The sequence below is a fragment of the Ursus maritimus genome, unplaced genomic scaffold (genome assembly GCF_017311325.1).
Source record: "Ursus maritimus isolate PB19 unplaced genomic scaffold, ASM1731132v1 scaffold_31, whole genome shotgun sequence".
NCBI lineage: Eukaryota > Metazoa > Chordata > Mammalia > Carnivora > Ursidae > Ursus > Ursus maritimus.
In genome coordinates, this window is record NW_024425675.1 from 19,605,398 (window position 1) to 19,619,617 (window position 14,220).

The following is a 14,220-nucleotide window of genomic DNA, read 5'->3' on the forward strand; positions in this document are numbered from 1 at the left end:
TGCCTGGCTCATTAGCACTCAGGCTGTTTCTGTGGTGATTCCAGGCAGCACTGGAACAGGAATTGTCTAGATTGGGAACCCAGAAGCCAACCCTGGGACAAGGCTCCATATACAGGGATTCAGGAGGAAAGGAGCCCCTGGCAGGGAGTGGGGGGAGTGGCAAGGGAGGGAGAGAGCCAATAGACTCTGTGATCCAGCCAGACACTGCTGCAGGTGACTGAAGCTTCCTCCTGCTAGGAAACTGGGCACCAATGTAAAGCACACCCCTCTGATGGATTCCTCTGAGGTCCCAGGCAGCTGGGGCTTTTGAATCCCTCCTCCCCATCAGTCATTGATTGAGGGCTGCTCCTACGGACCAGCAGCCCTTGACATTTCCAGTCTACTCAGCGAGAGGCAAAGGACTCCAGAGACAGAAAACCCTCGGGCCACAAGAGGCAGCTCTGACAGTTCAAAATGGTGGTCTTGGAAAGTGGTAAAGGCTGGGCTTGGGGGGGCGGGGTGTGGAGTACTAACGTATCCATAACTAGCCTACCCACTGGAATGGTTTCAGATAGGGCTGTCTCTTTCTGAGCATCATGGTTACTCCACCTCAGTTAAAATAATCAGAAGAACAGGACCAAGACGGGTACAACTTTAATGCTTTTGCAATTATATTTTAGAACAGAACAGGATGATTGATACCAGGGTTCATGGCTTTTGTGTTTCAAAACATTCAACTGAAGTCTGCATCTTGAGTTATGTTGTAAGATGACATTGACGTGATGTAGAATGAAGCAATGAAGCCTTAAGTAATGACAACACAAAGAACAAAGGCTAGTAAGCATAAATTTTTACTTTGTGGACTTCCTTGTCATCACACTCCCTCTGTTTGTTGTAGTAATAGAAAGTATTGTCCCTTCTCTGGAGTTTCTTCACGTATCCCGTCTCTGGCCAACGATCTACCTGCACATCAGAAACCAGAATACAAATACTATGATGCTGGTTTTATTTTTATATAATGATTTACTATCAAGTAGTTAACAGTCTATCTCACACCCCAAAATTAAAGCATAAAATTAAATCTAAAAATACTTGAGCTCTCAAGAGAGTATTATACACACCTCAAACACATCCTAAATTGTATCCTTACACTGCAAAATAGCTAATTTGGTGCTTCTCTCTAGATTCCAATTTCTAGATATAAATTTCTACTCAGTGGCCAAGATAGAGGAAACATTCAAAACACTCTAAACTTTATCTTATGTTTAAAATTATTTCAAACGTGATTACTTCCTAATTTCTAAAAGTAATGCCCGAGGAGGAAATTAGGCTCAGGCCCCACTATGAAAGCACTTGGGTGTTGAGCACTGATGTCACAGCAGTGACTCGAGATACCTAAAGTCCATATGCATTCCTCAACTCCATATCACAAGTTCAGCTTGAAAACCAATTTTTTTAAAAGAGTTTATTTTTTAAGAAATCTCTACATCCAGCGTGGGGCTGGAACTTACAACCCCAAGATCAAGAGTCGCATGATCCACCAACTGAGCCAGCCAGGTGCCCCTTGAAACCTAATTTTTAATAGAAATTTGAGGTCATGAATTTAATCCTCCACTATCTTTTCTTTCTCCCCGCTATTCTTTCCCATATGTCATAATTGCTTTGCTTACCTATCAATTGGCTTGACCTAGTTTGGACATTTTTCTCCCCTTCTCCAAATTCTTGTTCTACTTTCTTGATCAGGTCAATGCATTTCTCTTGTTGTTTGGTATAGTTCTTCTGGATTCTGTTAAGATCTGCTCTATCACTATCAAAACCTGATTACTCAGATATCATGGTCTAAATAATCAAACGCTCTTCACCACCATCTCTACAGGCAGCTCATCACTTCTCATATGCCCCATCCATAAATCACAACTTTCCAGTGGGATAAGAATACATCATGAAGACAAAGGAATGCATGGCCTTTGTTTTCTAACGACACATTTTCATTTTCTTATGTTGTCTCATTTATTTGAGAATTAATGAAAATAGGTAGCAGCATATTGGATAAATCTTGGCTGGCTCTCTGACATATACAGTATGGAAAAAATCAATGCTTCCTATCACTCAGGTCAAGCTTGCCTTTCATAGCTTCCATTGCCCCCAGCAGAGAAAGGAGGGTGTTCTCAAGACACCATTATAACTCTCTTTCTCTTGGAGCCAGGAGCAGGCTCTCTTTCATTTACTAGGGTCCTAAAAAGCATCTCATTCAGTGAAGAAATAGCCACTGTATATGGGATGAGCCTCCAAGCAGCTGTATTGGTTCTGTGCTCATCAACCCCTAGTCATTTTGAACACCCCTTGTATTTTATAATTTTGTCTTCTTGGCCTTTCACTTGATGACTCCCATTCAATCAAGGAAAGCTTCACTCCTTTAGGTAGAACAGAGTGGAGTGGTATGGTCCTCAAGACCAGCTAGGGAGGTCAGTAAGCTCCAATAGCTTATGTGTCCCAAAAGGACATATGCTTCAGGTGAGGAAAGAGAACTTTGCTCAAACCCTTCACACCTCTGTACACTTGTAGACACATGCCAATCAAGGCAAGCGTTCACTTGCCATCCTGGCCAACCTTCAGGGCCCTCTGCAAATGTCTCTAGGGGCATAAAGCCCTTTTGGAGGATTGTCCTCCAAAGGAAGCGAGTTTGTCTTCCTCTAAATTCCTGCATCCTTTTAAAAGGCTCACATACTTTGACTTGCGTAAGTTTTTACTGTTTGTGTCATTATTAATCTTCTACTCCAAGATAATAATAATGAAAGCTATCAATCATTAAACATTTATCCTTCATTCACTCAACAAATTATTAAGCATTACAATGTCAGGCATTTCAAACACATGATTTCATTTAATTCCCGTAACTATTTTCTAAAGCAGGAACTGCCATCACAATTCAACTGTTGAGCTCAGCCAAGTTAAGAACATTCTTCAGGACTGCTCAACTAAGTTAAGAACATTCTTCAGGACTGCTCAACTAATGAGAGAGAGGAGCCAGGATGCAGACCCTGCATAGATAGATTCCAAATCTGGTTCTCTTTCTACTGGCCCAGTCACTTTCTTGAGATCAGGTACTCATATTTTTATCTCCTAAAGCACTTGGCACAGAAATTTGCACATGGTAGTGACAGGATTGAGGGTATGCTGCCCCAGAATATGCCACTTTGGCAGACTGATTGTTTCAAGTTAAAATTACTTGAGAAACCTGTGCACAAAGGACTCTGACCATCCTCTCTATACCCCAAAAGCAGGAAATAAACCTCCCATGTGAAAGGCACCCTCCCTGCACCTGGAGGTAGACAGACATTCTTATCACCAGAGATAGAGAATTCAGAGCCAAGAGGGATATGTAAATAAATTCTGCTTCATTTCCCTACCAGTTAGTACTCAAGTCCAAATTACTTTGTCTTGTCAATTCTTCACACATTTATCATTTCTTTGTCTAAAAGGTATATAAATGGCCTGCTTTGGTCACTTCTTGGGTCTTATATCTTTGGGGTCCCCATATGTATGAAATTAGGTGAAATTTGTTTTTTCTCCTGTTAATCTGTTGTGAGTCAATTTAATTATTAGACCAGCCAAAAGAACAAAGAGGATTCAGGGGAAATTATCTCCTTCCTGACAGTTTAAACCCAATTAGTATATACGGAAGTGAAATACAAGACCCCTTCAAAATTGCCAAGTCATACAGTGAACAGGCTTGTTCTTCCCTACATCACACATACACACTCCTCTCCTTTTGTGGGACTTGCCCTTCAAGGAGGTTCTTTGTGTTCTCTTGAATCTGATTTTATCTCAATTACATTATTGGGCATGGGCATGTAATGCACAACCAAAGTCAGGAGCTGCTCTCTGGTAGTTTTCTGTCATTTATAATCTCCATAATAAACAGAATCTAACCCCTTTATAATTCATGGTTAAAAAAAAAAAAAGAAAGAAACAGTTACACAACTAACTGAATATCTGGCAATAGAATTACCCAAGTAAGAGAAAAAGACTCCGCTTTCGTGGTTATCATCAAAGCTTTATCTGGCAGAGCATGGTTGTTCAATAAAAGCTAGAAAGTTCTTAATGTTTCCATGCTGAGGGACCACCTCTCCCTCCAGTCTACCTGAAAACCACTCCTCTGGGCCTCAGTCTCCTCATCAATAAAATGAGAGAATTGGAGTAGAGCTTCCTTTTCGTTATTCTCTGGTTCTTTGTTTGATTTTGATACTTTTCACTGAATATTTTGAGTTCAGGTTTGTAGAGACATCTTACCATGGAAACTTGTTTCACTTGTTTATATTCAATTTCATCCCGATATCCTGCTTGCTGAAATCTGTACAGATTTTCTATCTCTTCTGACCATTTTTTGGCACGACTTATTGATTTTGGTTTCACATCAGAACTAGCCATGGCTAGAGAGGTCTTATTGCCAATTATTTCTGAAAGATGTTAAAACAACATTAATAGATAGCATAATAGTGACAATTTTGAAAGTCCCTTTAAAAATGAACACAAGTGGAATTTTTTAAAAAAACTTAGGAGAGTTGAGAATCCCATTAGGTATATTAAATTTTAAACATTCAATTTCAAGACTGAGAAAGATTCATACTCTATTTTGGAAATAAAATAAACCCTGAAAGATACATAGGGAACTGTTTATTTCTTCATCAAATAAAATTGCATTCAGAGCGTGATGTCCTAATTCTGGTGTCCTAGGCAATAGTATACACATTCCTGAGATCACACTCTAATTTTTAACTACTCAGTAGATTGTCAAAATATCTCACGACCATTCCATTTGATTATATTCAAAACTACATCCCCCACTTTTTTTTTTTTTCCTAAAAAGGGAATGTAAGATCAGTCTTCTCACTGTCTTCTTATTTTTCTTGCTGAGGAGCAATGGTTTTCTCTTTTTCCATATCTTAACTCCTTGGAGGTACCCAATCACTGCAGTCCATTTGCTCAGGAGGTCATTGTGACCCTGCTCCTGTGATAGCCCGATGTGAAAAGACAGATGAACATAAAGTCCTTGAAGGCTGTACGATAATTGATTTTAAAACAATGTAAGCAGTCATCAATAGCTTTTGAAGTTCAAATATTCAACTGCAGTACATGTATTTGTCTATTCACCAAACTTCTAGAGTCAGTTTTTCAAAGACATATCTTGCAGTTTTTCTCAGAGTCATCTTATTTTATCACCAAAATATATCAGTTAATTGAAGTAAAGTGCCCAGAATTAAAGTGCCCAGAATTTTCACTGTGAATCCTTGAATCCATTCTTCTATTAAAATATGTTTTTATTGGCTGAAATACCTTAAATAAAGACCTCATAGAGGAGGTCCTATAAATGAATTCTTATTTTTAAAATTTTTTCAATTACATCGACAAATACTCCTTACAGTAGTACCCTCTTACCTGCAGTTTCACTTTCTACTGCTACCCAGTCTGGAAGCAGATGATCCTCATTCTGACCTATTGTCAGAAGGTCAATGGTAGCCTCAGGCGACATCCAGTGCCTCTGTCATTCACCTCATTTCATCTCATCATACAGGCATTTCATCTTACATTATCACAAAAATGGTGAGTACAGGAAAATATATTTGGACAGGGCACATTCACATAACTTTTCAAAATACATTGTTATAATTGTTCTATTTTATTATTGGTGTTTTAAACTTTATCATAGACATGTATGTATAGGAAAAAACAGAATATATAGGGTTTGGTACTTATCTGTGGTTTGAGGCATCCAATTGGGGGGGGTGTCTTGGAATGTATCCCCCATGGATAAGAGGGGTCTAGTATGTGTTGAAAAGGTCAAATATATTAAAGTACAAAAAAAGAAAAGTCAGAATAACCATCACATCAGTTAGAAGTATCCATCCTGCACATCAGGTGAACATCATCCAAAACATAAGATGAGTTAGAAGGACAGACTTTAAAAGTTTTATAAAAAGGAGTCTTATAGTAAGTGCTTTTGCAAGCATAACAATTTAGCTCAGCCTGGATTTAACAGGGGGGAAAGTAGGAAATGGAAATAAAACGGATGAAATTGCTGAATTTCAGATAAGTATTTCTTCAATGTGAAAGGTGTGGCCTAAAATTTCCCTCACAGTTAATAAAAATAGATGAATGGAGACTGTTAGTTTGTTTGAACTTTATGTATCAATCACACACAAGTACCAAGTGGCTCTTCTGTGAAATAAGAGAATTGGTCCTGTGCTTCCCCCTACCTTCTGTAGGTTTTTGTCACGTTCTTACTTAGCATTCTAAGGTTGTGGTATTTACATTCCGTCCTGAAACCAAAATTCTCACAGTTGTTTGGGTTTAGCTCCAGACTTAAGTGAATTAAAATGAAGTCATTTGAGTTAAACAATTCACTCTGAAGAAAGTAGCAACTACCCAAACGGATGTATCATTAATATTGTTTGCAGTTTTTCATCGTGCATACCAATATGTATATTGACTGCACCAAAGAAAATTAAGGTCTTGTTAATATTTGACTTTTTAAAAAACTTTTGACCCTTATTTATTAATTTAGGCTTAGGCTCATATTGTATTTTAAGGCAATATGTTGTTATGGTACAAATTTATGTAAAATTTGGAATACCCGACAAAACAATAAGTGAGCCATATTTCAGTGTAAGAGGGTTCCCCTTCCTCCGCATCCTTGCCAACATCTGTCGTTTCCTGACTTGTTAATTTTAGCCATTATGACAGGTGTGAGGTGGTATCTTATTTTGGTTTTCATTTGTATTTCCCTGATGCCGAGTGATGTGGAGCATTTTTTCATGTGTCTGTTGGCCATGTGGATGTCTCCTTTGGAGAAATGTCTGTGTCTTCTGCCCATTTCTTGGATTATTTGTTCTTTGGGTGTTGAGTTTGATAAGTTGTTTATAGATTTTGGATACTAGTGCTTTATCTGATAAGACATTTGCAAATATCTTCTCCCATTCTGTCAGTTGTCTTTGGTTTTGTTGACTGTTTGCTGTGTAAAAGCTTTTTATCTTGATCAAGTCCCAATAGTTCATTTTTGCCTTTGTTTCCTGTGCCTTTGGAGATGGGTCTAGCAAGAAGTTGCTGTGGCCGAAGTTGAAGAGGTTGCTACCTATGCTCTCCTCTAGGATTTTGATGGATTCCTGTCTCACATTTAGGTCTTTCATCCATTTTGAGTCTATTTTTGTGTATGGTGTAAGAAAATGGTCCAGTTTCATTCTCCTGCATGTGGCTGTCCAATTTTCCCAACACCATTTGTTGAAGAGTCTGTCTTCTGTCCATTGGATAATCTATCCTGTTTTGTCAAAGATTAGTTGACCATAGAGTTGAGGTCCATTTCTGGGTTCTCTATTCTGTTCCATTGATCTATGTGTCTATTTTGTGCCAATACTGTACTGCCTTGGTGATTACAGCTTTGTAATAGAGCTTGAAGTCTGGAATTGTGATGACACCAACTTTGGTTTTCTTTTCCAACATTCCTTTGGCTCTTCAGGGTCTTTTCTGGTTCCATGCAAATTTTCAGATTATTTGTTCCATTTCTGTGAAAAAAGTTGATGGTATTTTGATAAGGAAATCATTGAATGTGTAGATTGCTCTAGGTAGCATAGACACTTTAGCAATATTTGTGTTTCCAATCCACGAGCTTGGAATGTTTTTCCATTTCTTTGTGTCTTCCTCAATTTCTTTCATGAGTGTTCTATAGTTTTCTGAGTACAGATCCTTTGCCTCTTTGGTTAGGTTTATTCTTAGGTATCTTATGGTTTTGGGTGTAATTGTAAATGGGATTGACTCCTTAATTTCTCTTTCTTCTGTCTCGTTAGTGTATAGAAATGCAACTGATTTCTGTGCATTGATTTTATAGCCTGCCACACTGCTGAATTCCTGTATGAATTCTATAAGTTTTGGGGTGGATTCTTTTCGGTTTTCCACATAGAATATCATGTCATATGCGAAGAGTGAGAGTTTGACTTCTTCTTTGCCAATTTGAATGCCTTTTTTTCCTTTTTGTTGTCTGATTACTGAGGCTAGGACTTCTAGTACTATTTTGAACAACAGTGGTGAGAGTGGACATCCTTGTTGTGTTCCTGACCTTAGGGGAAAAGCTCTCAGTTTTTCCCCATTGAACATGATATTCCCTGTGGGCTCCTCAAATAGGAATTTTATGATATTGAGGTATGTTCCCTCTATCCCTACGCTGTGAAGAGTTTTAATCAAGAAAGGATGATGTACTTTGTCAAATGCTTTTTCTGCATCTATTGAGAGGATCGTATGGGTCTTGTCCTTTCTTTTATTATTGTAGTATATCACATTGATTGATTTGTGAATGTTGAATCTCCCTTACAGCCCAGGAATAAATCCCACTTGGTCGTGGCGAATAATCCTTTTAATGTACTGTTGGATCCTATTGGCTAGTATCTTGGTGAGAATTTTGGCATCCGTTTTATTAGGGATATTAGTCTGCAATTCTTTTTGGTGGGGTCTTTGTCTGGTTTTAGGATCAAGGTAATGCTGGCCTCATAGAAAGAGTTTGGAAGTTTTCCTTCCATTTCTGTTTTTTGAAACAGCTTCAGAAGAATAGGTATTAATTCTTTAAATGATTGGTAGAATTGCCCTGGGAAGCCATCCAGCCTTGGACTCTTGCTTGTTGGGAGACTTTTGATTACTAATTCCAATTCCTTTCTGGTAATAGGTCTGTTCAGGTTTTCTATTTCTTCCTGTTTCAGTTTTGGTAGTTTATACGTCTCTAGGAATGCATCCATTTCTTCCAGATTGCCTAGTTTGTTGGCATATAGTTGCTCATAATATGTTCTTATGATTGGTTGTATTTCCTTGGTGTTGGTTGTGATCTCTCTTCTTTCATTCGTGATTTTATTTATTTGGGTCCTTTCTCTTTTCTTTTTGATAAGTCTGGCCAGGGGTTTATCGATCTTATTAATTCTTTCAAAGAACCAGCTCCTAGTTTCATTGATAGATTCTACTGTTCTTTTGGTTTCTATTTTATTTCCATTCATTTCAGTGGGAGGCTCACTGCTTTGTTGCACACTAGATATGATCAACAGTGAGTTGTACTTATGTGGTACAGCCTGACAATTCATTAACATATACAAATATATGTAACCTATTTTTTCACAGAAAAATGACACTAAGAAATGTGAAAGGAAAAAAGGTGCAAATTTGCTGTATAAAAAGAATTTCAGAATTAGTTATGCTTGTTATATGAATTTAGTGGCTGTATTATATTGCTTTTATAGATAAAGCACATTTTCTAAAAGTAGTGGCACAATCATACTTTTTGTTTTACCCAAGCCATTTTTGCTTTAGGCTTGGCTTTTTGATACATAACAAAATACTTTTATATACTCATATTTATTCAAAAAGTATTTTCCTGAATCTCGTTTATGTAATCTTTTGCCATTTTCAAACAAAACAGGCCAAGTATAAATATAAAAATGCTTTTAACAAGGGTGTCTGGGTGGCTCAGCTGGTTAAGTGCTTGCTGTCGGCTCAGGTCATGATCTCATAGGTCCTGGGATTTAGTACTGTGTTGGGCTCCCTGCTCAGCAGGGAGTCTGCTTCTCCCTCTCCCCTCCCTGCCTCATGCTCTCTTTCTCTCTCTCTCAAATAAATAAATAAAATCTTTTTAAAAATTTTAAAAATGCTTTCAACAGAAGAGCTGTTCAACAGAAGAGTTGAACTACTGGAGGAAAAAAAAACATTTTTTTTTTCTCAGCAGGAATACATATCCTCTAGACATATTAGGTATTTCAAAACTGTTTTTCCACAACAGCTAGAGGGAGGATAAATGCATTTTCACCATAATAGGAAGCCCTGTGGTTACTGTAACTATACTATGGAGTGGTAGTGCAAATTCCCCCTCCCCAACTTTTTGTCTCTCTTATAACTTACTTTCTACTTATAAAAAAACAGAATGAAACTAAAATTGGGAAAGATCAACTTATAATTTTTCCATGAAATATTTCAGTAATTCTGGGAAATTCAGTGGCAATATTAATCCTGCTAGTAACATTCGGCACTTTGAAATTTAGTGGTTTACTTTGCTGAGAGTTGTGGCAAAAAAATAATTACTGTAAAACACATATGGTCTTTATAATACTAAGCTGTAGCTACAGAAACAGGAAATAGCAATGCCTGACTTTCTAGTTTTGTGAAAATCTAATTTTATTAAACAGTATTAGGTTTATGTAGGTATTTTAAAAACCCAGCATTATCAAACCCTTGACAATCTAGTTTTAACCTGACAGTAGAACCCTTTGATGAACCAGTGATCTCAAATCCCTTCTACGCAAAAGTCCTTTTCACTTTCTTGTTCACTCTGAAAAGTGCTTTTTACCTTCAGTTGTATTAAAACCCCAAGAGCATTAGTATTTCTAACCTTCCATTTCTTTACCCTATTTTAACTCTGTTCGTAGACGCATCAGGATATGGCAAAGGAGCCAAGCAGTTAACATCCCTGGGCTTGTTTTCCGAACAGTGAAAAGGTCTCATTAGAAGGTCTTACGTCCGCACACTTCCCTTCCCAAAGTTTCTTTTTTTGGGGGGGGGAGGGTGTCAGTTGAAAAACACAACTGGTTTCCCAAATATGCCTTTGCAGTCCATGGTCTAGGTGTGCTAATCTGCATTCGTGCAGCGTAAAGCCACTCCATGCCTTCTCCAGCCCCTCAAACCTTTCTTCTGCCAGAAATCGCCCATTCTGTACGGGAGGTAGCACCTGCCACAGAAGGCTGAGATGGAGAAAGCATTTTGAAAACTGGCTGTCAAATGCCTAGTTCTCAAGAGAACTCTGAAAAGAGACCCCAGAATATCAAGCCGCAGGAGGCGCGGCTCGGCCTGGAAGCTACGGATACTCGGATTCTGAAACTCAAAGGGTAGCAAATAAAGACCATAGTTAATCCAGAAGACAAGCAAGTAAATCAAATCTTAGAAATCACAAAAGTGTGCCGGAGTGGAAAGGGCGGAGCCGAGGCTTCCGGGGCGGGGCCCAGGCGGGCCGTTCGGGGCCCTGGGGACGTGTCCACCCACCCCCACCTGGGTCCGGCTCTCCGTGGTTACCCTCGCTGGCCGACCTGGAGAGGCCGAGGCACCCCGCCCAGGAGCTCGCAGGACAGCGCGGCGGTGCTCGTGTTCACTTAGGAATCCGTGGGCTGGGCAGTGAGAGGCCAACTGTCGCACCTCGGCGACCCTCGCGTCTCCTAGCAACGCATTGCGCCGCGCAGCGCCCGGCTCCGGCCCCGCCCCCTGCGAGAGGGTCCTTTGCGCAGGTGCGAGGGCTGGGCTGGGCTGGGCTGGGCGACCCGCCCAGTTTGGAGCGTCAGAGCCGAAACTAGGATGGGAGCCTTGCAGGGGCTGACCCCTAGGCAGAGGAATCGAGCAGAATGTGTTATTTGCTGCTACAGTACCAGGCAGAATTCCGTTGGCGATTTTGGTTCCTGAGAGTAGATACCTCCCATCTGTCCCACCCCATTTCTCATTTTGTTGAAATTAAATGAACCGGTCCATCCACAGGTTAGAGCTTAGTGCCTGGCAATTAGTAAACCTACAATAAACATCCATAACTTAAATGCCCTTTCTCTATCATTACCTTTATCCGTATATTTAAAATACTCTCGATTTACTTATAACTCCCAAATTTGTTTCCTCAGCTCAGATCGCTCTCTGAATTGCAGCCTTGTATATCCAACCTATACTCAACATCCACCTAGTTGTCCCAAACAACCCCCTCCAAATGTCCCCTCCCCAGCCTGCTCCTTCTTTAATTAATTCATTCTTTAATTGGTAGAATTGCCCTAGGAAGCCATCCAGCCTTGGACTCTTGCTTGTTGGGAGACTTTTGATTACTACAGTCTTCCCACTTCAGTAAATGGCTCCTAGAGTCTACTCTTTGTCTTGCCCTCTTTATCTGTCACTGTTGGCTTTTCTGTTCCCACCGAGTCCAAGCCGCCATCATTTCCCCCCACTCTGGTTATTGCAATAATCCCCAGCAGGTCTCTCTTTTTCCCCCTAGTCTGTTCTCAACACAACAATCCGTGCAATCCATTTAAAACATAACTCAGACTGTGTCATTTTTCTGTTCACAGTCTTGCAATGGCTCCCTGTCTTACAGAGTAAAAACCAATAAAACCCCACAAGGGTTGCATACAATCCCTCTCCCCTTGCTCCCTCTCTCCACTCCAGCCACCTGATCTCCGGTCTGTTCCTTGCCTAGCGGCCACATTGAACCCTTAATTGCACCTGCTGCCTCATGCTTTCTATCCCCCTATCTTCTAGTGTTTCTTCTGTCTACAGCACTTATCACCACTTATTATACTATTTAAATTGCTTCTTTCTTAATTTTATTATCTTCTGCAAGAACATAATTTCCATAAAGACAGAGGTCTTGTTGACCAAATTTCTACAACAGTGCCTACACACAGTAGGTGTCAAAGCAATATATTTTGAATGAATATCTTTTGCCACCATGGCCACGAGGAAGCAGTATAGTATCACGTGTAAGGCATGACCTTGGATTTGAATCTGGTTTCTACTACTTAGCTGTCACATGACTTGTGCAAGTTACTGACCTCACTTTCCTTAACTGTAAAGAAAAAAGTGTACCTATCTGATGGGGTAGTTGTGAGGATGAAATAACAAATATAAACCATTTAGGAGAGCACCTGGAACTATATAAATGATAGACCTGATTTCCACTAGAAAGTACACTCCATTGCCACATAGGTTTTTCTCTGCTTTGCTCGCTGCTGTATATTTAATGTCTAGAATAGTGTGCGGCACATAGTCGATGGCCAGGGACTATTTGTTGAGTGAATAAATGAATTCACATCATCACATTTTTTGGAGTATTGTGGCAGCTTCCTGAGTGCTGAGTGCTCTTTCAAACTTAAACCCAGTGGCTCGCAAACTTAAGCATCAATCACAGTCGCCTGGAGAGTGTGTTAAAACAGATTGCTGGAGAGTTCTGATTCAGTAGGTCTGGGCTGCAGTAGAGATTTTGCATTTCTAAGAGGTTCCCAAATACTGTTGGTGATACTCTTCCAGGGCCCACACGTTGAGAAACACTGTTCTGATCTCACCTGTCACTCTCTTGTTTCACAACATCGAGGCTTCTTGCTGTCACTCAAGTTAAAGTTTAAACTATTTGGCTTGGTGTATAAGGCCCTCGTGGTCTGGTCCCTTAGCTGGTTTAGGCTTGACTTCCCCTGGTAAGTCCCTATTATTTCATCCCTTTTGATCCCAGTGCTTTGGTTAAAAGGAACTATTGGCAGTGTGCAGACTGAAAAAATCTCACTCCAAGGACTTCACGTGTTTCTGGACCCAGAAGCTGAACTCGAGTTCACCTTCTCTGCTAAGTTTTTCTGATATCCCCTGATTCTCCTTGCAGAATTGAGCTCTTCTGCTTGGTTCCGCACTGCATCCTGAGCAGACCTCCAATAAAGCACTGTAAAAGTTCTTGCATTTATTTATTTCCATGCGTTTCTACTTCTGCCAGACCGTAAGGTCTTGTGCCAAGGCTGATTCCTTTATGTACATCCAGGATCAAGCACAGTGTCTGGCACTTAGTGGATGCCCAGTAGATAATAATAAAAGGTAATATTTATTGAACACTTACCATTTTCTGGGACTTTGGGTAGACTTTAGTTAGTTTTTCTTAGTTGAATAATAACAGTTTAATCAATCAGAGGATTGAGGGTAGGAGGTGTGAAGAAGAGATATGGGTGGTGGAGATGTATATGAAACTAATCCAAAATAAACATACATTGTGATTTTTTCAAAGCCACCTTCTGTTATGTGAGTTAGCCATGCAGTGTCTTCTTAAGTCCTCTACAGAAAGCATATCCTTGCCAATCTTGTTCACTTTGTTCACATTCTCCCACACACTCTCCAAACATTTTGAAAACAAATCCATTGAGCGATAATTGAAATGCAGTAATTGGCACATATTTAACCGCCTATAATTTGATAAGTTTTGACATATGCATACACCTGTGAAATCATCACCACCATCAAGTTAATGAACTTGTTTCCTGTGCCCCCAACCAACTACTGATTTGCTTCCTGTCACTTTAGATCAGTTCACACTTTCCATAATTTTATGTAAGTGGAATCATACAGTACGATCTCAGACTTCCAGCTTCCAGAACTCTGAGACAATTAAATTTCTGTTGTGTAAGTCACCCAGTCTGTGGTGCTTGTTACAGCAACCCT

At 39.8% G+C, this 14,220-nt stretch overlaps 1 protein-coding gene across 1 annotated transcript; it reads right to left on the reverse strand.

Moving 5' to 3' along the window:
• Positions 1-799: 799 nt before the first annotated feature.
• Positions 800-4,410, reverse strand: MEIG1 (meiosis/spermiogenesis associated 1). Its single transcript, XM_008692022.1, has 2 exons — positions 4,273-4,410; positions 800-942 (listed from the first exon to the last, which is right to left on the reverse strand). The coding sequence occupies exons 1-2, from the start codon at positions 4,408-4,410 to the stop codon at positions 814-816; spliced, it is 267 nt and encodes an 88-aa protein (XP_008690244.1). The 3' UTR covers positions 800-813.
• Positions 4,411-14,220: the final 9,810 nt, after the last annotated feature.

Excerpts from the sequence above, each read along its gene's own strand:
- MEIG1 (XM_008692022.1), bottom strand. The coding sequence starts at position 4,410 with ATGGCTAGTTCTGATGTGAAACCAAAATCAATAAGTCGTGCCAAAAAA. Across the intron at positions 943-4,272 it reads AAGTGAAACAAGTTTCCATG|GTAGATCGTTGGCCAGAGAC; the intron begins GTAAGATGTCTC and ends TCTGATGTGCAG.